This window comes from Oxyura jamaicensis, chromosome 1 (genome assembly GCF_011077185.1).
Source record: "Oxyura jamaicensis isolate SHBP4307 breed ruddy duck chromosome 1, BPBGC_Ojam_1.0, whole genome shotgun sequence".
NCBI classification, from domain to species: Eukaryota; Metazoa; Chordata; class Aves; order Anseriformes; family Anatidae; genus Oxyura; species Oxyura jamaicensis.
In genome coordinates this window covers 202,237,234-202,264,872 of record NC_048893.1, presented here as the reverse complement: position 1 = coordinate 202,264,872, position 27,639 = coordinate 202,237,234, and the positions used below count along the sequence as shown (strand labels likewise).

General features: G+C 42.5%; 1 protein-coding gene and 1 long non-coding RNA gene across 4 annotated transcripts in view; one reads left to right on the top strand and one right to left on the bottom strand.

Moving 5' to 3' along the window:
* UVRAG (UV radiation resistance associated) overlaps nucleotides 1–27,639 on the top strand; it is a 114,573-nt gene that overhangs the window by 34,346 nt on the left and 52,588 nt on the right. For all 3 annotated transcript variants that reach the window (XM_035343780.1, XM_035343799.1, XM_035343789.1), the window contains 6 exons: nucleotides 3,102–3,219; nucleotides 4,553–4,587; nucleotides 6,743–6,904; nucleotides 8,503–8,577; nucleotides 13,876–13,961; nucleotides 27,298–27,403. In XM_035343780.1, coding sequence (XP_035199671.1) covers nucleotides 3,102–3,219; nucleotides 4,553–4,587; nucleotides 6,743–6,904; nucleotides 8,503–8,577; nucleotides 13,876–13,961; nucleotides 27,298–27,403 — 582 coding nt within the window. The remainder of the gene's footprint in view (nucleotides 1–3,101; nucleotides 3,220–4,552; nucleotides 4,588–6,742; nucleotides 6,905–8,502; nucleotides 8,578–13,875; nucleotides 13,962–27,297; nucleotides 27,404–27,639) is intronic.
* LOC118176956 lies at nucleotides 1,140–24,552 on the bottom strand. The gene is made up of 3 exons (XR_004755606.1): nucleotides 24,542–24,552; nucleotides 6,698–6,706; nucleotides 1,140–1,269 (listed from the first exon to the last, which is right to left on the bottom strand). It is a non-coding gene; the product is annotated as an uncharacterized LOC118176956 (long non-coding RNA).

Sequence of the window (27,639 nt, the reverse complement as noted above, 5' to 3'; positions counted from 1 at the left end):
TGAGTTGCTCGTGGCGAGAATTATCTGTGCTTATCTGCATATTTTGCTTATCTTATTTTAAGAAAGCAAATCCTGAGCAATCAGCTTGTGAGCACAGCTGGCCTCCTCCAAGTTTTGTGACTCGGGAGGTTGCCAAAGCCTCTTTTTTTTTTTTTTTTTATTAGTGCTGGTGTTTTGATTTTTAAATTGGGCTTTTTGGAAGGGATGTTTTGTTCTCATCTGTAAGTGATCCCTTGTTGTGATGAAGAATTTTGGGTACTTCACAAACAGAACAAATAGCTAAAACATATCTCTGATGAGAAGTGATTCCTTTTCCCTGTGCTCCTGGTTGGAGCACAGAGGACAGCACGAGCAAGCCCTGGGGTTGGCAGCTGGTGAGTTGTGAGCTGCCTGGTGCCCGCGATAGCTGAGCTGTGACACAGCAAGGTTTTGTTTTGCATATTCTAACATCTCAAAAAATTATGAGACACATAGGAGGTAAAACTTAGCAGAGATTTGAAAACACCTCGGAAATAAAGGTAGCTGTGGCAGCTGCAAGCAAAGCTGTGAAGGATTTTAGCACCGGTTTGACTCCTCTCTTGGATTTGCCTCTGTAGCTGATGGTCTCCTGGCTAAAGCTAATTATCTTGGGTCAAGGGAGGTTAATTAGCTCCGAGTGCTGCCTCCGTAGAGCTCTGAGGGAATCTGAATAATGCAATGTGGCATCAGTGATGTAGTGGGCAACTGGGAGGTCTATTTTCAGGATCCAAGTCCCCCTCTCGTCATGATCTTATACTGAGGAGAATAAACAGGGAAGTTGTCCGTGCAGTTGGAAACTTGTTCCCTGCCAGGTAGGCTAATGGGCTAGTGATGGGACAGAAGGGAGGAGGAGAGCAGTGGCTGAGTTGGAGATTTAAACACACTCGTTACCTGCCCTGGGTTGACACCTGAGCCGCCGTGGTCTCACAGCCCCAGATTTATGCTCTCCCAACTGGTTTGGAAGGAGCGAGGCTTCAGATTTTAGGATAAGTTCTGGACTTTGAAGGGCGCAACCAAGTCGCACAGCGTGGAGATAAGAACTTGGCTGAGGTCTTCAAGATGCAAGTGGAGGTTGTGACGCTCGAGAGCTTTTTTGAAACCCCATTCTATATAATAAGAGGAGAAACTCGTTTGTCTTTGCTTGAGGGTTACTTTGTTGTAATACACTGCTTAAACCAGTCACACAATGAGCTTGCCAGCCTGAAAGGACCCAGAGAAAGTTGCCCTCTTTGGTTGTTTTGGTATCAGTTTCTCTTACGAGATGGTCAGGAGAACTGCACAGCTTTGAGGTCAGAGCTGAAATAATGTACAGGCTCCATATAATTTTTTTAAGTGAACATTATTCTTCCAGTTGACATTCTTGATGCCAATTTCTAATACAAAAGACTGTTGTCCTGCAATTAAGCTGCTTACAGGATTATTATTTTAAAATTTTATATTACATGTGTGTACTTGTAAGCAGTGATGCTGTGATGTTTCTTGGCATCCTGTCTCAGGCCCTGTTTTTACACTCTAAGTCGTAAACAGTCTTTGCAGAAGTGAGGCTGAAGCTTTTTTACCAGTGGCTGTGGGTCTGTCATGTGAACAGAGATGTGATAGTCCTCTGCACAGAGATGCGCTAGTCCTCCTACGTTAGTTTTCCTTCCTGTGATAACAGCCCCCTTGGCCGTCATGTTGTGACTCCAAACCCGATGCTGGCCTTTCAGCCCTTGTTTTAAAAACCCGGGACAAACTGCAGGCAGACAGGTTGCTGTCTCTTGGCTTTGCAAGCATTTCAAGTCCTCCTTTGGCAGATGCAGGAGTGTTTCTCTGAAGGTGGATCCAGACGTGCAGATTAACATGGTCTGGGGAGAAAGAAGCATGCTGTGAAAGGAAGCACGTGGTAAAAGGATGCGTTAAACCAGTTGTTTGAGGCTTGTAGGTGGTTTGTAGCCATCCCAAAAGGGCAGGGAGCCATTTGTCCACTTCCCTGAGGGAGGTGGGGGAGACACTGGTAGGCTGAGAGACTGTTTGGGAGAAGGGTTTTGCAATACCACGCTGAAAGGTTTGGTGGGAGCTTCATGTATCCAACGTGGCAGCTTGCTGGTGGTCTGTCCTATGCACGCACAGGTTTTCGAAGTGTAAACAAGAAGCAAAGCCAAGCAATAATTTAATAAATAACAGACTATCCTACAGAATTGCTTTGAGTAGTTAAAATGAACAATAAACTGGTAAGGATCTACCTTTGAAGGTGAAGGGCTTTGTGTGCTGTCAAGCTCAGGATTTTGGTCACAGCTATGAGATGTTCTGGTACCAAGAGAGAAGGAAATGTGGTGTGTGTTCCCACCCCCCAAGATATGGTATTGTAGCAAACTAATGTGGTATTGGAGTTGGATGAGGTCACTAAAAGTGGAGATTTCAATGAGGTTTTTAATTCATTCAGGTTGAGAACTTGTGGACCAGAATTTTCAAAATAACATACTGTATTGAAGCCAAGAGAAGGGTTCGCTTCTCCAAGCTGACAGACTTCTTGGGTGTGACTATGCCTTGTTTTTTCTCTGAACTTCTGGATGTGTCTTTCTGATGTGCTTTGTTTTTTATTTAAGGATGCTGTAACAGTTTCTGGGATTGCTGTGACTTCAGGAAGCCTTGTTCAGCCAGTTTCATGTGGCTCTGGACTTGGTGGTGGCTTATGTTGGAGCTCTGTCTGCTAGTTTGTGTTGGAAGTACTTAAGTGTTTCTAATGTAGAGAATACCCGGGTGATATTGCTGCTACCAGTGTCACCTATGGATGGGAAGTAATCAATCATTGAGATGATTTGGATGTGTCGAGTAAAAGTTACGTACAGGACACGAAGAATAGCTTGTTTTGTGTATCAGCGTTGCTTAATCTGAGCTCATGGGGGTTAGTTGTTGCTTGCCCAGACAGTTTATTATGGCTTTGCTGAATGCTTAATGTTCACACTAGATTTTTGCCAATAAAAAAAAAGAAAGAAAAGCAGAGCATCTGTTTTTGTGACGACAATGCTTCGGAAACCATTAAAATACTTAAAAGTAAATAAATAATGATCTCACGCTAAGAAATTTCTTTTTTCTCTTTTTAGCGCCGACTTCGTCATCTTAGGAATATTGCAGCGCGTAACATTATCAATAAGAATGGTTATCGCCTCCTGGATACGTACTTCACCCTTCACCTGTGTGATAACACCAAGATATACAAAGGTAAACCAGGCTTCTTGCCAACTCTTTTACCAGTTACTGTTGGAATTCTTACGCTGCGAATTTTCCGTCCTTTTTATGGCTTGATAACCTGCTGCCATTATTTGCTTCATCTACACTAACGGTGGAAAAGAGCTCTTTTAGTTTCCTGAGCCTCATAAAATCTTACAGTGTAGGTAGGCAAGGAAGCAAAACAGATGGCAGCTTTGGTAGAGCTTCTTAGATAAACCTATTTTTGTTGCCCTCCTTTCCCCTGGCCAAAAAATGGAGTTTAAGGAACTTGGGAACTTAAAAGCGCACAGAAAAGCAAAAGCTTTTGGAGCAGGAGTTGCTCTGTGTGGGAGAGAGCGTTCTGCTCTGTGGGTACCAGATATTTTACAGAGCATACACCAGTACTTGCTACTATCAAAGATTTACAAAAATAGCATTGTCAGCCAGTAACAAGAAGCATCCAGTCATCTGTGCTGCTTTTAATCACTGTTTGAGTGTTAGATTCCATTTTTCCCTAATGCTTTGCTTTCCATTCCAGCCATAGCTCTTCGTTATGGAGAAACGTTATTAAAAAATATATATATATTTATTACCTTTGTGATACTATCAATACTTGGAGCTTTGCAAATGACTTTTCTTGCTTCGTAGTTTTATTTCCAGCAGTTGAACCTTGCTTTTTTGAGGATGCTGTTGTAAGAATATGTAACTTTTGAGCCTCCTGCTTGGACTGTCTTGTGGTGGTTGGTCAAACCTGTAATTGATTTCTGCATCTGAAGTGTGATTGCCAGCCTGTAGTTGTCCACCTAAAGACTTCAGGCTCTCTGTGGCTGGCAGAGCCAAGGTCCATGTGTCAGCAGTTGCTTATTTCCACTTAAATACAGGGTTCTTTGTACCTCTGTGAGGTGATTTGGCTATTCACTTTCTAAGCATCCAGAACAGGTCACCCTTGCTCTTCAGGAAAGGAGTGCAATTAAGCTTATCCCTCCTGCACTATTCCAGGAAGACGTCACGTAAACCAGTCGCTTTGCAAATGGCAACCAAATGTTGTAAAGTGCTGGAACAGGCTTTTTTTTTTCCCCAGAAACCAAAGGCACAGGAATTCCTCAGGATCATCATGGGTATAAAGAAGAAACTTTTAAATTTAAATAATGACTTTTAATAATTAAGTGTCAGTGAGTAGTTCAAAATGCAAACAGGTTTTTGACTAAAAGTCTTCCTTACAAATGTTACTGATGGACTAAACCCACTTGCATTTGTCTTCAGTGTTACTTTAGTTTTTTGTATTTCAAGTATTAAGACTTGTATCAGTGTTTAAACTAAGGGTATTTTTTACTTTTTCCTTCAGAATTTTATAAGAGTGAAGTGATCAAGAACTCTCTGGTAAGTTGCTTTCATATAAGAAAACCTTTCCTTTTGAAATTGTGTTGCAGTATGTAGGTTTCTCTGCTGTAACCATTAAATGCAGATTTGTACTCTGTTTCTGTTGGGAGCATCATGTTCTCCTCCTTTTCAGGTTCTTTTCACAAGAATGAGTGACTATAGCAGAAGTGCATGTTTTTTTTATACAGCTGTGGAACAGTGGCCTGTTGGTACCTTTGCATTTGGGACTGAATGCTCCAAAGGCAGGGCATTTTCATGTGAAAACTGATTAATATTCAGGTTAAGCTTTACAATATATCAACACTTCAAATGCTGAGCACACCAAATAAGCAAAGTAACCTTAGCCGAATTTTTACTAGTCTCAGTAAGTCTTTTTCTCTCCCTGAAGTATTCCTTCAGTGTCTGAGAACTGAATGTGTCATGCCTAAGGTCTGTTTACAGTTCATCCTTTTTTTCCTCTTCTCTCTGGTGTCAGCAACAGAGGCAGCTGCTTTTATTTAAATGTCTGCAGTTTGCTTATTCAAGGGTGATTGTATATCATTCCCTGGGTGTACAGATTCATTAAAGCATCGTGTAGTTTAGCAACCGTGGTGTAGAAGCAGAAACACAAGGCACAACACCCCAAATAAAGGACGGTGCTGTAGGATATAGCACTAGATTCTTTGAAAATCTTGGTGTAGGTGAACAGTAATGATCATCTACCTGCACGTATAAACGTGTATATTCTCTGCAGAGCTAATAGCTTTAAGAAACCGGAGTATGGAAACATCTTAGTTTCTAAATTCTCCAGTTCAGAGCAGTGGAAGGACCAGAACTGAACAGTTTACTACAACTGAGAAGGGGTAGGTCTGTGGGAGTAGGATGTTACAAGTGTTGGCCAAGGCAGTTTGTAAATCCGCTAAACAGCCTTCAGTGTCTGCATCAATGAGGTAGAACTGCACTGTTATAGCACACCGGGCAATCTATAAATGCTTCGAAAGCCTCCTGAATGGAGGAAAAGCTGTCTGCATCTTGCTCAAGCTTGTATTTCTTGAGACCTTTGGATTTTCAGTTCTGCCTATTCCATACCAGGAAAATGAATGACAAGAAGGGAATCTAATTGAAGGAAACCGGATGACAGAAATCTGTATAAAAGATGTAGTGCTGTGCAAATTCCATACATCTTCTGTGGGCCTGGTATTAACGGCTTGGTGTTCTTGTCTGATCAGCCACCAAACATCTCTCTTCCTTAGGGAATCTTCCTTAAGTTTATTCCTCCTGTAAAAACTTACTGGCTAGCTTTGCTCCTGCTTTTGTTTTGGAGGAGTTGCCAGGAAATCAAGCAAGAGAGGTGTGTGTATATATATATTTATTTATTTTCCCTATTTCTGTATTTGGACATGCTGTGGTTTAAGGCCTGAGAAAGTCCAAAAGTTGCTAACTGGCTCTTGCTACTATCACTGTTGGATTGACTCGGTTTTGGTTGTAGCTTGAGCCAATTACAACAGATTCTGTCAGTCCTGATTTAAATGTTATCAGACGTGAGTCAGCTCTTGGAGTGCTTCGTGTTTGCAAATCTGAGTTCTAGTGGAATAGGAGGAAGTTCATCGTTCAGCTTAACATATGCTACTTTGTGCTGAGATGCAAGCTTGATCTCAGAATGAAGAGGAGCTCTTTGTGGCAACACTTGGGGATTGCCACCAGCATCGCTCGGAGAGGAGGAGAATGGGAACAAACCTATAAATTATGCCAACTTAATTATTGGGGGAATAGATCAAAGTTTTAATTCAACTCTTGCAATGAAAGCTGTACTCTGCTTTTCAGAAGGTAAATTATAACGTGGAAAATGATGTTACTTCCACTTTAAAAGTTTTGATTTGGCTGTACTCAATTAATAAAGTAATTCTTCCATGTCTTGTAGTAGAACGCGGCAGAGCTCATGGGGTTTCTGCAGTACTTTACAGCATATAGCATTTAAGATAGGAGTTGTCTTCTGAAAACAAAATCAGCAGCTGTTGCTTTCGACTCTTCGTAAACCCTGAAATGGCTGATATTTAAGTGTCTTTTTTCTTAAAATCTGTGTTTGACGTGGGCTTTGCTACATTCTGATATTGTGCCTAGATGTTAAGACTGCTTTCAGCTTTTGTTGTTCTTATTTCCCTTTGATTACCACCAGAATCCAACGTGGAGGAGTCTGGACTTCGGAATAATGCCCGATCGTCTCGATACATCCGTCTCATGTTTTGTTGTGAGGATCTGGGGTGGCAAGAAGGAGCACTTCCAGCTTTTGATCGAATGGAAGGTCAACCTAGATGGCTTAAAGTACTTGGGACAGCAGGTAGTGTGGAACAGGTCTTCTCTACTTCTGGCTTACAGAAATGAAACAGCTAGACAAATATAGAATACTAAGAAAGGAAATGTACACATTTGAAGGGTGAACTTTAAAGTCTTATTGTCTAGATTTGTAATAGTTCACTTCAAAGCTTTGAATCCTGACTGGCTGAGTGTTTATTTAGCTTGCAACCATTGCTGACTGAGCCTCCCAAATGATACCGCTAGCACTTGGTGCTTTAAATTGCAATGGAAAAATTGATTCAGGGAAGTAGCAGTGTGATCGTACATGCAGTGAAATGAACATAGGTCTTAATATTTGTGTATATTACAGTTTCAGTTCCATCTCATGGGGATGGCACTGTCAAAAATCTTCATTTTGAAGGGTTTCCCTTACAAGATTTGCAGAATTGATGAAAGTTTGGGATTTGTCTCTTACTAGTAGCCTTTTGAAAGAGGTGAACAATGCTTTCTGTATTGTGAAGTTTACAGTAAAAGTGGCTTAAAAGAAACCTCTATCACACAAATAATAAAACCACAAAAACATGGTGCCTTTTGAATCATACATGTTCTCATTCCAACGGGCACTTCTGGACTGATTGAGATCTATCAGAGCAAGAGTGAGGAAAAACTCATGGGTTGAGATGAAGACAGCTTAAATGAAAGCAAAAAGAGAGGAAGGAAGGTGGAAAACAACACAGAAGGGATGCAAAAGTAGTCACTCGCCACCTCCCACCAACAGACTGATGCCCAGCCAGTCCTTGAGCAACAGCTGCTGTGGACAGACTAAGCCCTAGTTTTTATTTCGGAGGGTGATGTTGTGTGGCACGCAATTTCCCTTTGGTCACTGCAGGTCAGCTGCCCCCTCCCAACCTGCTGCTGCCTCCCCCAGTGAGTAACTGTAGGGGTGGAGTGGGAAACAGTGGTGACCTCGATGCTGCGTGAGCACTGCTCAGTAATAGGTGAAATACGGCTGTTACCAACACTGTTTTAGTCACAGATCTAAAAGAAAGCACCATATGGACTGCGAAGAAGAAACGTCCCTCCCAGCCAGACCCTGTATCCCTCGGTGTAGTGTTGTCTTTTAATATTCCCTTTGTTTTTACTCCAGGGGAAAAAATGGCTCCCTAAAGAATATTCTCCAGTGCATGCTTTTATTTGAAATAATGTTCTTTACGTGAACAGCAAAATATTAGACACAAAATTAGTTCAGTATGACAGCTATTATGACCCCAACAGCGTACTTCTGAGTTTTGTTTTAGGTTAATACCACATAAATGCCAGTTACTCTTGAGGTTTCTTTGATTAATTTGCTGGTCTCTTAATTTTTTTTTTTGATAGCTTGAAATGCAACAATAGGAAAGATGCTCTGGCCACTGTTTCTGATCTCAAGGTAGAATGGCTGAACATAATCAGTGACTTTTACTAAAGCTGTAAAGCAAATATTTTTTCTGTGGTTAAATTCATTTTTCTTTGTTTCATCTGCTCCTGGAATTACAGGTGCTGAGAAACTGTTTGACCATCAGTCATATAGAGCAGTTTATGCTCAACGGGAGTGTAAAACCATATTAAATTGACCTTAAAATGATTTTTCTTCTCTTGCAGATACATGCAAGAAACCCAAACGAGATTATTTTTGGTCTCAACGATGGTTATTATGGAGCTTCATTTGAACAGAAGGTGAGGATCTCTTATTTGTTCTGGCTTGTGACAAGCTGAAATTCAACTTCTAAACTTAAATTTTCACACTCGAGTGCTCAGAACATTTAAAATGCTTTGTTTTGAAGAGTGCTTTTCTGACATGACAGAGCTGTTATCTCACTTCTGTTGCCTGGACAGTTGGAGCTGCTCATGGAAGACTTAGAGCTTAGCATTTTAAGTCCAAAGAAACCCCGATTACTGCAAATAAGCTTTGAGACTTTATTGCTTGAGGCAGACGCTTCATTCACAGTTCAGGCATCTTGAAAATGGTGGGCTATTGAGACTGATTTTCATGGTGAATATAAAACCGCATGAAGTGGTGGTTATTGATCTTAAAACCAGAATTTGTAGCTCTTAATTTGAAGCTATTTGCCCTATTGCAACCGTTTCACTGTAATATTTCTTTGTCCAGCTAGTGCGTGCAGCCAAATTATTGTATAGCAATGCTGATTACTACATAGATGATGAAGAAGGTTAAACTTACCTAATATAAATATAAATGGCACGGCTGACAGCTTTTTTATCCCAAGTTGCTGGTGGCAGTGCTGTCCTTTGGATAGGCTGTGTAAGGAGTCTGTGGCTGGACAGTTTCTGTCAAAAGAACCAGCAGGCCCAGTCTTGTGGGGATAGTCAACCCCTCAGGCAGCCGTTCTTCCACGGGGAGAGTGCAGCAAGGTGGCTGCATGTGCACAACTCTGACTATATACAAGCCTCCAAATTGTGTTTGGTATTTTGGTGGTTATCCTTCAAATACAAATGCTTTGGTGCGCGGCTCAGGCTCAGCTTTCTGGTGCTGTTAACTCAGTTTTGCTGAGGCAGGATGCAATTTCAGATTTTCATGATTTTAGTATCAGTAATCCAGTATTCAGTGATGGTAATGCTGTCCTTAATCTTGCTCCAGGTGCATTTTGGTTCTTATATGTGCTCGTAGCGAAGTTACAAGTACAGTCCTACCATATGAAGAACACATCTTTTTTTTTTGTCCTTATAATTTATCCTAGCTGCAATAGCTAGTAACTTATTTCGTCACCCTGTTCTTGAGCTTCTGGTTGCTTTTTGTCAGTTCCTCGACCTAAATAACTTCTTGTAGAGTATGTACCTCCTGTAGGTAAGTGACTTGTCTGCAGTTCAAGCTAAACTTCTTGGCACAAGCTAACTCTTCCTGTACACTCAGAAGCTGTTCCTAAGGGGTACTTCGGTCCTAATCTCTTTTGCTTTCTGATTTCCTAATTATTGATGCTGGATATTCCAAATATATACAGCCTCACTTTGGTGGGTATACTGCCTCTCACATGTAAAGCACTACCTGAAACCTCCTGTTTGGAGGGATTTTTGGGGTCAGTGTGTGGCTCTGTCCCTGGAAGCTGCACATGATACCTTTTCTGCTTGGCTGTGTCAGTGTTTTCTGATTCTTTGGGATGCTCTTTTTTTTGATGGAGGGTTAGGTCTTCATAATAGTTCAAGACATAAGCCTCATATTGAATTTTTTTTAAGTGGAAGGGATAGCAGTTCTGGTTTCCTTGCACTGGCACATAATAAGCCTTGTGAAAATAGATGTGTACAGATGCCATTTTGCAAGTCTAATGAAAACCCAGTGCATAAAGACACTTCAGTGTTGGATGTGTCCTCTGTTCTTACACATCTCATTGTGAATAAAGTTACAGCATTGTACTCTTAGCATATTTTTTCCCCACATTGTTCCAAATAAGCCCAATTAATTTAATAATCCTTTGAGCTACCATTTAAATAGCCAAACTAGATTTATGGATTCTTACAATTAAATGCATTTTATTAATAGGGAAACTAAGAACTAAGTTTTTATTATTATAAATGTCCTAAATACCATTTATGAGCCTAAATAAGGAAACTGGAAGCTGACTGAAATATTTTGGAGACTTTATGAACTCAATGTTTCAAAAAGCATTATGTAGGTACTACTGAGCACTACTGGATCCATAAAATACAAGTTCCTATTTGCTGTGTTACCCGCTTAGAGTGAGAGGTTGCAGCCTGGAAACAATTGTAGCAGAGCAATCTGAAGTAGGACAGGAACAACTAGCGTTGTCACAGCTATTTTAATGCTGGAGATGCATCAATCAGATGGATGCATCCACGCTAATCAAGCAGCAAGCCCATGTAGGAATGCTGTAGTTGCTAAATCATTAACTTTGAAGTGTAAAAGGAAGGTTATGTCTTTGCTAGGTGATGCACCTTAGTGGTTTAGAACCTTCAAACCCACTTTTTTTTTTATAAGGTAATCTCTTAAATACAAATGTGTGTGCTCCGAAAGCTTGCTCTGTAGGAAGCTCCTGTCCTATAAAGGAGCAAAGTAGAACTGGTAGAGAAATTGTAGGTAAACCAGGCACTTACAGTATAGCATTTGTTTTGTTAGCAGGATAAAAGAGCCATATCTTTATTGTTGTTAATATAACTGACTTTTTTTCCCCCACTGAATGTCAGAAGGCCTTTTAAATTCTGTATTCTTGGTAATAGAGAGAGATTTGGAATTTTCCCATTCTCCCATCTCTTCTGTCCAGCAGCAGCATAGCTATTCCTGGTACCCAAAGAGAATACAAGCACTTTCTGTGGGTAATGTTCTTAACCAAGTTGTTTTCTTCTAACGTTAGATACTTGGATCACGGTGAGAAAAAGGTTGGGAAATAAGGTTACAAAAGCCTTCCCGTGTGTCTTCTGAGCCCTGAAGGGTTTTACTTCTTCGCTGTAGGTATCTCACAGTGCTCATATAACTCCTAGCATTTACAATGAGGTTGTGTAAATGAATATGTGCTGAAGGTCAAAGCAGCTATTACAAGCAAATAAGCTTTGACCTTAATCCCATTTGACTTTTCACTTACGCGGAAGCTGGAGGTACAATTTTGTTCAAGACCTTTTTTTATTATTTCATACTAAATCGTGCAGTGATTTTGCTAGAAGACTTCAGTAGATTGTTTCCTTTGCAACAGCCACATCCTCCTTGCTTTCCTGTTTCCTTTAGTTCTGATATGGGACCATTAAAACACTTGTTCAATATTGGTTTCATTCTCCCTCATAATCCTACAGAGAAACTGTCTGGAACTGCTTGAGCTGAACCAACGTATGAATAAGAAATAGACATGAGCTTCAGAAATCCTTGAAGCTGTCAGCCTGGATTTAAAATATTCCAGACCCTTAAGCATTCTTTTGAATCTTCTTGGTTCTGAGACTGCATGTTTCTATGTAGCACTGCTTTTTGGCCACCTTTGACAAAACAAGGTCTAGGTGCTGTACTGGCTTTCCTAGAACCAGCTTTTTTTCTCCTCTTTTCCTCAATGTCTTCCTTGCTTTCAAAATTTCTCAGCCATTTTATGTTTGCTGCTGCCAGCCTCTCTCCTGCAGTGACACCTTTTCAGAAGGTACATTTAGGGAAGCAGATAAAGCTTTTGCTTTGACCAACTTGCTGTTGGTCCCATAAAGAAATAAAGCAAGAGCTAACCTGTACAGCTCTCCGTAACTCGAAGCATTTGGCTGTGCTCAGGGACGGGCAGAACAGTAAGCTGTAATGTTCAGGGACCCTGTGCTGTAGCTTCATTTTCCAACAGTCAAGCAATAAGACCTTTGAAAAGCTGATCTCTCTCTCTCTACGTGATCTCTCTGCAACACGTGGCCTACATCAGTACAGGTAGAGGCTGCACAGACTATATTTAGCAGCTAGATCCTGGTCAGTTTACTGAAACAAGGCTTTTATGTGTGCTTGCGAATACTCGTACCTGTATCTGTAATAAATGTTGCAGCAGAAAAGTAGACAAGCTCCACTTCTAAAGGGTAAGCCTGTGTGATAACTAAGTTTGACACCTTGCCTTTGCATCTGCAAATTTCCTCAAGATAGAAGAGTTTTAGTAGTTTGCTTAGACGACTCTGTATCTGCTTTGTGGGGCATTTCTTTTCAATACAGTCATACAGCAGGAGAAGGAGAGGGTAAAACGTGCAGCTACTGGGAGCTCTATTCTTCCTGCAGCAACTTCAAGGTCACTCCATGTTTTCTCCCAAAAACTTGATGCCTCACTTTCTGAAGGCAGTAGTTGATGAAATGAGATAGACTTCATGATATAAAACATCTTCAGTTTTCCATCATCCTAGCTGATTCGGGGTTTAAGGTGTCTTTTTGGGGGGATTTTTTAGGAGATATATGTATGGATTTCAGCATGTAAGATCGATCCAGCATCTTGAGAATGGGAGTGAGGAGCTGAGGCAGTGCTGATACGGTGCCCCTATTGCAATATGATTCGTATGTGATGTATAAATCTCCTGATTTATTTAAGTGGAGCCTTATTTTTGGTGGGAAGTCATGTCAGCTGCATGGCCTGTGGCTGTTGCACTTGTCAGTAGATGCTGACATGTAACTCCGCATTTCAACATCTTGAAATGGAAACAGCCTGTTGAGGCAGGCAGAATATATGTAGGTAGGGGTTGTTGCAGTCATATCAGAGCACATCCATATCACCACTTGAAAAGCTTGCTGATCATGTGCACCACCTGGGGCTGCTTCATATGCCAGAATAACGCCTTTTTTTCTGCTATCCGTAAAGTCTCTGGCAACGCTGCTAGGTTGTTTGACCTAGTTAGAATTCACTTTGTCATGTGAAGAACCAGTTCTGAGAGTTTGTGGCATTTCATGGAATTTGTGTGGCTATTCCTGACGTGGCAAAGTACGATATTGGACCCTTGTGATGTAAAGAATGGCTCGTGGCCTGTATTGGTGTCACGCTTCTAGTGCAGAACGTAGGCTCCGGTCTCTTAAGGATGACACAGGGCGTTTGTAACTTCCAGAAACTGGTTAACGTCTTTCAAAGCTTCAGATTGCTTTGATCTTTTAAACACGTGGAAGCATGAGTGAAGAATAGGACTTTATCTAATGGTCTTGTGCATCTCTGGCGTGGTGCTGAATGTGGGAGGGGCTTTCAGCTCTGAAGAATGGCAGGACTCTAAATAACATCCTGCAGATAAAATGGCTTTGTACAGTAATGGTTTACAAAGTTCAAGAAAGTGTTCTGTGTTCTAGACAGAACACAGATAAATATGCTAGTGACCTGGGACTTTATAGGTAAGAGTTCTTGTAGGCCAGACTTGAGCTGCTGCTGTTGCCTTCTTCAATTGCTTCTACCAACAGTATGTAAACTTGTATGAAGGCAGTTTTAAAATGCATTAAATGCAAGGTCATTTGTTATCAAAGTGCCTGCTTTTAGTCCAGATGGAAATGTTTTTGATTTCTAAATAAACATTTTTTTCTTTTGACTTAAGGATCACTCAGGTGCCCTGAAGAATAGTCTCCTCCAAGTGGATCAGAACTGTGTTCGTAACTCGTACGATGTCTTCTCTTTGCTTAGGTAAGATTTATAAGAATATTCTGCGTAGACATTTGAACTTGGGTATGTGGAAGGAGCCTTTCCAAATAATTAAATAAAATTCTGGACTGGAATGTGCCATGGAGCTATTTAGATAGTATGGGTTTACTACTAGTGATGAGAAGATGAGCCTTGATGTGTGTTTCTTGTTATCCTGTAGGCTCCTGCCAGCAGACACTTGAGCACGCTGACCTAGAGCTGGCCCTTGGACTGTCTTACAGATATTGATATCAGGAAGTTTCTTTGTTAGGGGACCTCTCTGGAAAGCCCTTACTCTGTGTTGCTCAAATTGAAAATTGATATAAACAATTCAAAATATTGAAAAGAAGCACCTTGCTAAAAGCTGCTCGAATGATGGTACAGTTTATACAATGGCTATACAATAAGGACTATATTTTTTTCTGTTAAACCACTGAATTGACATTTTTCATAATCTCTCGTAATCCAGAAGAGAGCTGCTTAGTGAGGAAGCAGTTATTCCAGGATGTGTGGTACATGACAGGTATGGTAATTGCACTCTTGGTTGTCTTAGCTGTCCCTCTGGTGAAAAACGTGAAAAGGGAAACGTGACAACATTTTTTTCAGATCTGTTTTAATTATAGCTGTTCAAGAATGTTATGGGGAAGTATAACAGGGTTGAAAAACTGCAAGTAGGTTGGGTTTGAGGAGTAGGTTGTGTTTAAAAGGCATTTTACAAGACAGTTTGCAGACTCCAGTTCTGAAGTAATAACAGTAGGTATGTTACAACTGAAAACTTTTAGAAGTATACGTGTTAATGCTTTGAGAAGTCATTGGAAAAGTGTATTTGGTTTTATCAGTTGTAGGAGTTGTCATTCGGTAGTGCTAACTGTAGGTGTCACTGTTGCCTGCGTGAAGCAGTAGCCCTAATTCTATAGCAAAGGAAGTGGGAGGAAAAGTTGTCTCTAGATCGCTTATGCAGAAGTCGATCTCTTACAAGTCCTCTTAAAATTCAAGTGTGCTTTTTCTCGATACTGTAAAACACACTTCGACATTCAGAAGGCAGTCTTCAGTTTGTCTTTAGTCCTAGTGGAAAACAATCGGGGCATTTGAGGAAGTTCTGGTTACGCTCAGACACAATCCATTGGAAGAGAACTTTTATACTACCTAACGTTACGTTTCTCTTAAGAGGAAAGAAGAAAATACATGCTGGTCATCCTGATTGTTCTGTTCACTAATATTTTTCCCTGTTTCCTTTACATTTCTCTGTAGTGTGAAGCACAAACCAGAAAAAACATTCACTGTTATACCAGCTGGTCATGAGCTTGACCAACTGGAGCCCTCTCAAATCTGAACTTTTCTTCTGAAAGTGTCTGTCATAAAGCTGACAGGACGTGAAGATGTCAGCTTTGTTAAAGCTTCCCTTGCTGGGTGTTCATCAGGGCTGTTTTGAAACCTGATTACTGGAGCTGTGTGCTTTGATTGGGCCTGGAGAAGTGAGAGTCCAGGTGTACTCTTGCAGTTTCTAGGTGTGCTGTTGGGCGTAGCTTTGCCTCTGAGCTAAGAGGTACTCCTTTATTTTGCCTTTTCCTAAAAGGAACGTTTTCTTTTCCAGTCCTCAGCACCAGGCCTGCTACTGATCATATTTCAGTGGATTCTGTGTGCCTTATCAAAGAGTATATACTGCATTGTCTAGTTCCAGGAAAAGTTCAAATTTCTAACTTATGGCCTTACATAAGTGCTGTTTTTCTGCCTGTTTCCTTCCTAGCTGGGAAAGTTCCTTAGGAATGGAAGAGAGGTCCTCCCTCTGTGCAGTCCTGAATTCCCCTCATCTGTCCCATTAACTCAGCTTTTTTTACAGGTCCACTTTCTCTGCCCTTGCTTACCCTCGATACCTATTTCAGAATCGTGGTGATAGCATTTATTACTTCTTAATGATCTCTAGTCTCTTCTTGTCAGGTGTGCTTTTTCTCTTACCATGCGGTCTGGTTTGTCACCTCCTCCAGGAGTCCAGACCGGAGTAACGAGCCTGTGAACTTGTCTTGGTTTCAGTTAGGACAGTTATTTTTTCCTCCTAGTAGCTGGTAGGGTGCTATGTTTTGGATTAGGATGAGAAGAGTGCTGATAACATGCTGATGTTTTAATTGCTGCAGAGCACTGCTTATACTAAGCCAAGGACTTTTCAGCTCCTCGCTCTGTCCTGCCAGCGGGCAGGCTGGGGGTGCAGCAAAAGCTGGGAGGGGACAAACCCAGGACAGCTGACCCAAACTGGCCAAAGGGGTATTCCATACCATCTGACGTCATGCTAAACAATATATAGGGGTGGCTAGCCGGGCTGGGGGGGCCGGCTGCTCGGGGTTGGGCTGGGCATCGGTCAGCGGGTGGTGAGCAATTGCATTGTGCATCACTTGTTTGTACATATTATTATTATTATCATTATTATTTTCTATCTTAATAAACTGCCTTTATCTCAACCCACAGGCTTCACTTTCCCGTTTCTCTCCCCCATCCCAGAGAGGGAGGGGGGAGGGTGAGCGAACGGCTGTGTGGTGTTTAGCTGCCAGCCGGGTTAAACCACAACAGAACTCTTTCCAAAGATCGTTTTGTTACGAGCATGTTCCTCTTACAACCAGAAGAGAGGTACAGGCATAACTTGAGCTGTGAGTCATTTGACAGGCCGTGCACTTTGGGAGGAAACAAATTGCTGTCTGCTTGCTTCTGTCCATTGGCTGTAAAGAGAACAGGGAGGTGTCTACGCTGTAAAGGTCTGCATCTGGTCGCACAAATCCCACGTTTGGAAGACTTCCTCATGATACGGTGTATTTGTAGTAAAAACTCACCGGTTACACATGTGGTTTTGTAATGTTTTTGAGAGATTGTGAGTGTGAAGAGCAGCTTGTCCTGGCTTTTCGTACTTCTCGCAGAAGGAAGCAGGTCCCGGTGCTGGTGGTATCCACATCTGAATTATTCTGAAGGAACCATGCTGCCAGGTAGCCACAGTGATCAGCTGCACGATGGGAAGGCTGCAACCACGTTCTAGTCCAGCCCTTACCTCTTACAAACTGCAAAATGAGGACTTTGTCTCCATCAGCTGTCACAACTGCTTTTTGGGGAAGAAATTATTTTTTTAGTTCTCAGTTGAAGTGAATAGCTAAAACTTAAGAAGCTTGTGAACATGCCTTTATGAAAAGCATATGTTTGGCTCCAATTACGTTGATTAAAAAAGAATCAGTTAAGAATGCCAGAGAGTGTGAACAGTAGAAAAACTGGAGTGTTAGATCAAAATGGTGCCTATGTGCTCCGATGCTTAATGATATGGGTTTACAAGTTAATTAAGGAAGAGGAACAGTTTAAACACCCAGACAGCTCAGCTTTGCATGAGGAAGTTCTCAGCACCCCTGCAGCTCTTGAGCTTTCATGTTTTGGGGCAGGGACAAGAACCTGAGGCAACCACAGAGCAGCTACCAAGTTGCTCATGCCATATGGAGATGATGAATGTTCTTCCAGTCGGTTGTTTTAAAAAGGCTAACGAAAGTTAACCACCCCAACTGGAAAGCTAAAATCTTGTTCCTTCCCCCCCACCCCTTCTTGGCCATATTGTCCTGTTTCCTAAAAAGAGGTCACTTGAAGGCTCTCTAAATATTATGTAGCTGGTAGTAATAGGTTATACAGAAACACGTTGCACCTTTCACGTAACACTCAGGTCGGGCCAAATACATCCGAGGTCATGTTCTGGACATGTCTCCGTAATCAAGCTCTCAGCACATTTGCAGTGCTGAAGGGAATAGATTTATATTTAGTATTCACTGAGTTTTCTCTCCTTGGTTTCTTTAATTCTTCAAAATAGACCTTCCAGTATTAAGTGGTATTGGGAGGATGGGTTATGCTGGCAAATCACTAAAGAAAGGACGTAGTCCTGTATGTTAAAATTTTACTTCGGTTCCTAAATAGGATACAAAACATGACGATATCTAAAACAGTTTTTTCATAGTATTGTGACACTTCAAGCAGTTGAGCTTCTGGTAGTATTTATGCCTCTAAATATGTGAGTACATGAAGTCCTCTCATGTTCAGTATGACACACAAACGGATGGAAAAACTAGTGAAACTTGTCCCTTCGTGGTTTTCCTTCCTATATTCATCTCTCCAGACAAAATCCCTTTCTGAAGGCGCTGAGGCCCTGGCCCAGGCTGCCCAGAGGAGCTGGGGGTGCCCCAGCCCTGGCAGTGCCCAAGGCCAGGCTGGATGGGGCTGGGGACAAGGGATTGGAATTAGGTGATCTTTAAGGTCCCTTCCAACCCAAACCATTCGGTGATTTTTGATTGATGGCTTTAACCGTTCCTCCAGCAGATGTGATGGTGTGTTTTTGCTATTTGGCAAGCCAGTTAGAGCAAATTGGAAACATTTTAGCTGTATTTTTTTGCTCAAAATAAAATGAAAAAGGTTGTAGAAATTATAAAAAAGAAAAACCTGAAGTTAGTACCACGTCGGTGCTGGAGATGCAGGTAAAACAGCAGCTCTGGGCAACTGCTGGAACATTCATAATACCATCTAACCTAGCTGATGTTGATTTAAATGAGCCTACCAGGGTGTGAAATGGCTTCCGCTGCTGCTGACCTAGAGGATTAAATATTGAAAACTCCAGAGAGCACGTAAGTTGTGCCTTCATTAAACAAAACAGCTTCTCACAGCTCTGCTGATAAGAGAATAAGTCGGGTTGCAGTGTCCCAGACAGGATTTATCCAAGCAGGGCGCAACACCCAGTGAACAATTGCCCTGTTTCACGTCACAGCACTGATGGCCCAGGTTTGCTGATGTTAAGTGGCCCACGCTGGCCAGTGACAAGACACTGCTCTGAGCAGGAGCAGAGCTTGACTTCTGAACTACGAACTAATTATTACTTTCTAGGCTAGGGACTCAAAGAAACTTGCACAAACCACGTTTTTCTTTGAGTCAAATGCACAGCTGTGCAGCATTGAGCATGGTCGTGTTGGTACATGACAAGCAGAAAAAGGAGTGGTTATGAATTGTCTTCCATCTCAGCGTCTGAAATGTTCTCATCGTGCTTCTCATGATCTGTCATAGTTCAGGGATTTGCTGGAAGTGACAGGCTTTGTTGCAGGATTTGCTGTTTGAAAGGTAACTTAATTTCAAGAAGGTAACTTAAATTAAAGAAGAATGCGTGACTTAGGGCTGAAGAGAACTGAAGAACATGAACGCAGGCAGTGTTTGTCAGCAGGCTGAAATCTGGGGATGCTTGTAAAATCAACTACCTTAAGAGATCAAGACTAAAATGTCAGGACACCATATAAAATCAGGTTTTGTTTGGCTCTACCTAGCTTAGAAAATAAGCTTTTTAGCAAACACATTGCTCAGTGCTTAGATTCTTCTGTCTTTTGCAGTGGCCTTAACTAACAGAAGCCTTAGGCAAGTGACTCCCTCAATCTAGGAGCAAAGAGACGAAGCGTGCAGCCTATGTGAGTAGTTACGGTGTTGAAAAACTCATTAGTAGCTGAGAGTAGTTTCTCAGAAACCACAGAGTCCATGGAATCGCACACGCTAAACATGGTAATTGACTTCGGGCAGCTATTTTTAGCTGGAAACTATGCAAAGCTTGAGGCTGTTTTTCATAAGCTCTGCGAGTGGGGAATTGATGGAGTGAGGGAGGCCTTCCTGTGCTGAAAGTGCTTGGTGCTAAGGTGTGTCACGGGGGCACTGGCTTCTTTCCAGCCAAGGAGATGCATGAGGCAAGTCGTGAGCAATGCGGGAGCGTCCTGTCCTGACAGCCAGCTGCTCAGCCAGAGTTTGCAGTTGTATAGTTGCTGTAAGCAGCAATTTTGAACTTCTGGTGAGGTGAAAATGAAGAAAAACTGGAAGAAAACAGCTCCCAGCTACTCTGACTCCGCTCTGACAGTGGAGCTGTGCAGCAAGTAGGTTTCCACCTCTAGCCTCTGCCGTTCTGCCTGGGCAGAAGTAACGAGCAGCTCTTTGCTTAGGATATCGGTAGATGCAGAGTAAGGAGAGGTAGGGAAGATCTTTTGCATTTTAAATGCATTGAGAATTAAATCTCTTGTTTCGAGCTTTTTCCTTCTCTGTCTTAGAGAAGGATCCCAAGGCATAGCCCTCGCCAAAACCCGTCTAAATGTTGTGCTTATGGGTGTCGTGTGGTAGGAGCACATCAACAGCTTGATGCTTGTACAGGAAAGGTAGAACAAGACACTGGGAGTCTCTCAGGAACCAAATTGCTGGCTTGCAGACTGTCATGCTGCTGCTGCCATCACCCCTTCCCAGCAGATGTGGAAATACTCTTCCAAGTGTGGAGTGGGTTGTGGGCTTCCTCTTAGCCTGACTTGTGCTCTTAAATCAGTTCCTCCCCTAAAACATGCCTCTGCTAGCGATAAGTGTGGTGGTTTTTCTGCGATGGCCAGACTTGATGTTTCTAACTGGGAAAGATCTCCACCTGGAAGACTTGGCTGTCCATACTGTACAGGCAGCCAAGACCAGGCAGGCATCCCCTTGGCTCTGGACGTGAAAACCCGGGTGGCTTAAGGCCAGCATAAATAAATAGGAACTGTAATCGGACCTCTCGAGTGCCTCTGTATACTTTAATAAGCAGTACTGAAATGGATGAACAGTGCAACGGGTGTGATCTCTGGTTTTGGCTTAAAAATCACGTGGGTTGGAGTCGCGGGGTGGCGTCTTCTTGGGAAGTAGTGATGGAGAAGGAAAGAGGGAGCTGAATTTTTGAGAGGCTCCTTGGGGGATTTTGATCTGTAGAAGCAGATTTTCAGAGGAATCAGTTCCCAGGCATTTTACTCATGTGGTGCTAAACTATCCGGACGCTGAGGCTAATCAGTCATCAGAAGAGCCAATTTCCAAGCCTGACTTTTGCCAAAATCTGTAGGAGAGAACAGCGTGGGTCACAGCAAGTTGAAACAGTCCGTGAAGCACAAGAGATTTGAACGTAAGTGGAGGCTTGGTAGCCTTCCTCTGCTGCTGGTCTTATCTTCAGCTTTCCTAATGCGCCACACAGAATAAAACACCCCTACAGAAGCAGATCTTCAGTGTGTGTGGATAGGGATGTTGGTAGCTTTTGATCAGTCTGAGAGCACTGTTTAGGAGAGAAATTACACAGAGCCGTGCAGAACTTCAAAAATAGCCTTCTTTTTTTGATGGCATGTAAAACACGGTGTCAGTGAATTGGCCAGAAGTCATAATCCAGTCCTCGTCTGTTACAGCGTTCCTAGAATTGATGAAAAACAGCATGTCACACCTAAATAACTTCCTGAAAGTGTCTAAGGAGGAGGATTTTGTGCACGGTTGCACTGGGAACCCTTCCTTACTTTTAATACAACTTTATCCAGGGTATGGCTGTAAGAACGGTAAGCAGAGTTCTTCATCTGTCACCCTGAGCAAAAATTGCAGTGAATGCGTGTCAATAAGTAACCGCATCGAGGAAGATTGAGAACAAGTACAATGGAGTAAAAATGCTCGCTCTTACAATCGAAAACCCAGCAGGGTGGGAGCAATGCGCCCTGTGGCAGATGCTCCTGTAAGAGTTAAGACCATCCCTCTGCCCTTTGATGGTAGATCTCTTCTAATTCAGCCCCAGCTGAAGCTGAATTCCACTTCTTGGAATTAAACTTTGTTTTATCGGAGTTTGGGGATGGCTTCCAGAAGAAGCACAGCAATATGCAGCTCGAAGAAAAGAGTCACCTGAGTATTGACTGGGGTTTCTCCTCCTCCCTCCAGTGGGTAAGGCCTGCGCTCAGCTGTTGCAAACACCTTATCAGGCTTGTGGAGTTCATCTGGAAGAACACAATTAACTTGACAGCAGCTGTTTGCCTCTTTGGGTGGAGCCTGTAATCCATTAAACCTAAATTAATGCATCTTCCTTTTCACTTGTGCAGTGAACTGCAGTCTTAGCCTTGTTTTCTGCCTTGGAGCTCAAGCTGAAACTTAAATTAAGATTTGTTGGCAAGTTACACGTCAGCAAAAGGCAACAGGATTCTGCCAGTATTGCTGTCCTGGTAGGAATCATCTTTACATGTTTATGCCCTTAGGAGTTTTGTGTTTGCATGTGATTTACCTTTCTGCCATGTGCAGCATGTTGAGCGTGATCCTGGCTGTTGCCCTGGCAGCGAGGTTTCTGTAAGCACAAACAATAAGCATGAGTATAAAGAAAAAAAAACACTTTCTATGTTATTTGTCAGAAGTACATTTATTCAAAGAATGAAAAGAACCAGCTGGAAATCCATCCCAGTGGCAGAGTCGTTTCCGTGAATTGGAGTAAGAGGACTGGAGACATCTCAGGTTTTGTGACTTCATTTCTGGAGGCTTGTGCTTCGCTTCAAGACTTTATCCTTTTCTGCTCGTGCCCCGTGTGTGTTGAAGGTGATCTATTTGCTAGCTCCTTCACATGTTCCTCTGCTGGAGGCCAGGACCTCCCCTGCTGCCAGTCTGATGGATGTAGCTTTTTCTCCTTCTCCCTTTGCAGATAGCTCAAAGCATCCACTATTGCAGCGTCCACATGGACTTGAATATTCAGAAACTTGATTTGTCCTACCTACCTAATTCAATTCAAAACTGTTTGCAAGAGTGATGGAAAGTATCTGCGCTTCAAAAGCGTGGCCTTCTGTGAGTTCCTTCCTGCACTGGCTGCTGTAGAGGTTTAATGCCATCAGTGAATGCAGCAGACTTGCATTTTGTTCTCTGTTTACTCCCTACTGTCTCCTCTCATCCTCCCTCTGCTTTTGACAAACCTTAGGAATAGGTTTCTGAGGGAAGTGGGGAAAGGGAGTAGATGAAATAAATCAGGAACGTTTTTCTTGTGGGAAAGTAGATGTAGCAAATGATGGTTTAAGGGGCTATGTAAAAAAAAAAAATCTATATATGCTATAATTTCTGGGCTGATACAAGAAGTGAGCATTCCATTTTTTTTTGTGTGTTTATTAGGAAAGCCTTGGCTTTTTTTTTTTTTTTTAATAATAGGATTGGGTATTGTACTTCCAGGATCCTGCATCTCGCTCATCGCCAGAAGTGTTCTGCTCCGTTTTCTAAATCCCTGGTAATAATTCTCAGTTTAAATTTAGGCTCATTGTAAACCAAGGTTGTTCTGGCAAATGGGACTACAGGCATTTATTTCTTCTTGGGAGAAGTAGCTGTAGTATGTGACTGCTGTAATTAATTGATGTATTTGTGGCTTAAAGCTCTGTACAGGAGAAACCCAGATGTCTGATAGAAGCAGAGAGATACTTGGAGTGTATGGTGGAACTATGAAACAGCGTATCAAATGTCTAATAAAGCTGAGACTGTTTGATAAATGTGAACATAAACTTACGTTAGCTTCATAAGCACAACTATCACAAGACTCCAGCTTTTGTTTTTTCAAGGTTGTAGCCAGGAATGAACTTGCTATGTAAAGCAGTAAATCAGCAGAACGATTCACCGGGAGGAATACCTCGCTTACAAGAGGATACAGCAGTGTCCTAAAGGAAACTGGTTCAGTGGAAGCTTCAAACGCTGCCTCGAGCTTGTTGCATGCTGAAAGAGAGCGAATGTGGTGTTACAGCATGTTCCCGAGCTGTAAAATCATGTCAGACCCTTTCCTTGGGACGTTGGGAAAGCTGCTTTATTGTGCAAACAAGACAAGGATGTTATTGCAAAGAAGTCATGTAACAGTGAAGAAGCCCCAAACTTGGCAACTTGCTTTATCCAAGTCAGTACCCGAGTAGAATCGATTGCCAGAGCAATAAATCCAACCCTAAAGATGTTCAAAGATATGAAATTACTCAGCTTTTTCTTGGCAGGATATCGTACGCTAAAAATGTTTCACATCTTACGGCCAAGGTAAAGAGTTGCTTTTTGGGGGGAGGAGGAAACTCTGATTTTAGACTTGCAAAGCATTGAAGAAATACCCCAATTAGCCCATATTTCATCAGCTCGGGAACTGGGAAGCGATGAGGGTAGATGTTGAATTTTTGCCTGCAGGTTCTTGTTAGATCAATTAGGGATGGCGATTTTGCTGGTCTTAGGCTACAGTACGTGGCTAATGTTTTGGTATCCGTCCCACTGCCTCTTAAACTCCCAGAGGAAGGGAGCGTGATTGCTTTCATCGTAGTCTCCCTTATCTCAGAAAGCACAGTGATGTGAGAATAGAAGCAGAATGACAGCTTCACCACCGAACCAGATTAGGGTGGCCTCCCCCTGCAAGGGATTTTAACGTTTGCTTTGATTTCAGAGCTTCCCCTGGCAGCAGCTTGTGAATCACCTGAGCTTGGACAATTACGCAGCAGCTTTCGGGTCCCCAAGCTACAGCAGTAAATCTGCCACGGTTACATCCCTCTGACTCTGCTGCTGGCTGACCATGGCCGTGAGCTGCTGCAGGGACACCAGAACAGCCTGCAGGCGCAGAATGACGACACTGTTGGCTAAGCTCTCTTTTAAAAGACCCGCATTTCTGCTGTAACTGGCTTGGCTTTCCTGACCACTGAAGGAAATTTGATAGCGGGCCAGCAGTGGCCTCTCGAAGCTCTGAATTAGCTCTTAAAGTGCTGTGTAAGTGCTAATTTTAATAACAATAATACTAAAAATCCCTCGTAAACGATGTAGGAAGAATCCTGCCTTGGCTGATAGCACGCAGGTTATGCCATCAGTTGGCTCGGAGCTGTCGATTACTAAACCCAGGCGGATTGCACTCAAGGCACAAACTGTGCTAGCTTCAGCCCGTAGCTCTGGCCATGCTCTCAGGCTAGAAATGGAAACAATATGTGGACAATTAGCGTTGAAACTTCTCTCTGCTAATTATATCTAACTTTTAATCCAGATTTATGGCCTAAACTTGGTGATCTTTGTTCATTGGTGCAGGCATAATTTATTCCTCCAAGCCTATTGTGCCTGTGAAGATGACAGACAGATTTTCCAGTTGATGTTCTTCGGGCTTAGCTTGTGATCCTGCAGTTGGATGACCGCAGATTTCCATGCGGGTGCAGTCGGGGCTGCTCTTTTTTTGGCTGGAGAAAGAAGATTTCTGACTGTTCTTGCTTTTGTGACATGAAGTCCCTGAAATTTTCAGCTTGGAAGGCTGAACTTCAGATGTGGCTGTGACCTTTCTGTTGCCGTTTTTAAGTTCTCGGGACTGCAGTTTGCACAGAGGCTGCAGGAACGAAAACCTGCTGGTACTGGTTGACACGGTGTAAATGGCACTATTTGGCATCGAGGCAGCCAAGTTTAACCGTAGGACACTTCTTAATCTTGCAAGGAATGTCAGGATGTTATATGGCTTAAAGGGAAAACCATTTAATATTAAAAAGAGGCTTGACTGCTGAATTATTCTGTACAGCAGTCTCTAGATTGGGAATAATCTTTTAAATAAAGATTCACCAAATTAAAGAAGCATCCCAAGGTATGTACTGGTGGGAGAGGCAGCCCAACGAGGTATTTGCTCCTTGTACTTGGGTAGGACTCGAAGGTGTTACAAAACTGTAGGTTGTTAGCTGAGCGTTGATCAAAGGAAGTGATACAGCAAGTGACCCTCATGAAACTAATAAGTTGTTAAAAATGCACCTAAGCCGTGCTGTGTGATGTGGCAGCAGAGCCCTGGGTGACGTTTGGGATGAGCAGCAAGCCTTGGTTTTGACCCATGTAAGCATATGTTATGTAGCCAACAGCCTCAAGATGCTTTGGTGCATCTGTAGAAGGTCCCAGAGCTCTGTTCAGGATATGGGACTGAGCCTTTAGGTGACCCAGTGCTGTTGGCTTCAGCAATCTTTTATTGCTATATTTTTTTTAAGCCCCCAGCCCTGTAGCAGCCAGTATAGCGATGCTGCTTTGTATGTGATTTAGGTGGAGTACAGCTGCCCCCCAAAAGACCCTAAGTGCCTATGTTCTGAACAGTCTGAGAATCCCAGAATCATTAGGGTTGGAAAAGCCCTCCAGGATCACCTGGTCCAACCACCCCCCTACCACCAATGTCACCACCAAACCCTGTCCCCAAGCACCACGTCCAGCCTTGCCTTGAACACCCCCGGGGACGGGAACTCTACCACCTCCCTGGGCAACCTGTCCCAAAGCCTGACTGCTCTTTCTGAGCAGAAATATCTCCTCATTTCCAACCCTTTAGTATAATCTGAAACAAAAATCTACTTCGCAGGGTGGTGTTTAGGAAAAGCAACGGTGTGAAGGAACTAAAGGTAGCTCTGGATTTAATGTATTCACCATGAATATTCTTGCACAATATGCAAGAGTCTGTATTTGTAGTGACCTTGTTTAATGTTGCTAGCACTAATTGTTCCCTGTTGTCTGTGTTATCTCCTCTCTGTGTACTGGTTTGCTGGGCTGGCTGGTTTTGGTGCTGTCTTCCTGCTGATTAAACTAATTCCTAATGTCTGCTGTAGCCTAAAGGTAGGATGCTGAGGGGAGGTGGTGTGAGAAGGGCAATGCTTTCGGGTTACTCACACTTGGAGCACGTAGCCTGGCTATCTGGATTTAACTGCACACAGACCATTAAGAACCGCTAGCCAAAGACTTGAAATAGCAATGCCTCGATTGCTTGTAAATCTGGAAGGGATTAGAAAATGTATAAGGAAGGAGCTGAGCAGCCTCTATATACTGCAGCGTCTTGGTCTTTGGCTCACAGAAAGCGTGCAGCCTTCTTTTTAGTAAAAATTAATGTTCCTATAAGGCAGAGTTTAATTCTGGCTAAGCAGAGGTGGTCATTAAAGCTTGTATTGGAACAGGCTTGGTCCGTTGGCTGGGTTTGCCTGGCCAAGTGCTAACTTCATGCCGTGGGTTCTCTGACTGCTTTTTTTGCTGATCGAACCAGGCCTTAGCGGAGTTAAACTCTTACTCCAGCACCAGGGCTGCCTGAATAATGGTTTAAGAAATGGAGAAGAACTTAATGGTAAAGCTGTGAATGGGAAAAGTGGAGTTTGTGCTTTCGACTCGGGTACTTCTGTGCTATCTAAGGGATTTTTGCACTTTGTGTTCAAATTAGCCCATGTTAATGATGCTCACGGTAACTGCCATGTGTATACCCATGTCTTCACTCTGTTAATTCTGTTATAGCCTAAATATTACATGAGAACCCTATAATTATAGTTTGGCATGATCTGCGTCGATTGAATTAGACAAATGAAAGACATCTGTCATTTCTGATTAAATTTAGAGGTTTGCTGGTTTCCTTTGAATACTGATTTGTAAAACGTGCAAGTTATGGCTCCTCTTCTAATGTTTCATTCATTTCCAAACAGAGCCTGACAGTCCAAATTCCCACTGCCTCTGCTGATTCTGACATGCCTGGCGCGTTCATCACTGGGACGTGTGGGGAACCTTTAGTAACAGCCGTGACTTCTCTTTCCAGGCTTCACAGAGCCCAGTGTGCAATTAAACAGACTCAGGTAACTGTTCAGAAAATAGGAAGGGAGATTGAAGAAAAGCTGAGATGTACATCGACAAGCAATGAACTGGTGAGTTTGATCATGTAAAATCTTATTCTGCAGGCTTGTTGAAGCACCTTGACGGACTGATCGTAAAATTGCTTCTTTTTAAAAACATGCATGTAAAGTCTTTACTTAAACCTGGCATTTCAAATGGAAACTTAGCTGAGAAGCGTAACGTAGCAGATCTCAGGTTTGTGTGAGCTACTCGGATGTGTTTATAGACTGCTTGTGCTGCTTTAGCTGTATTATAATTGCTTTGGTAC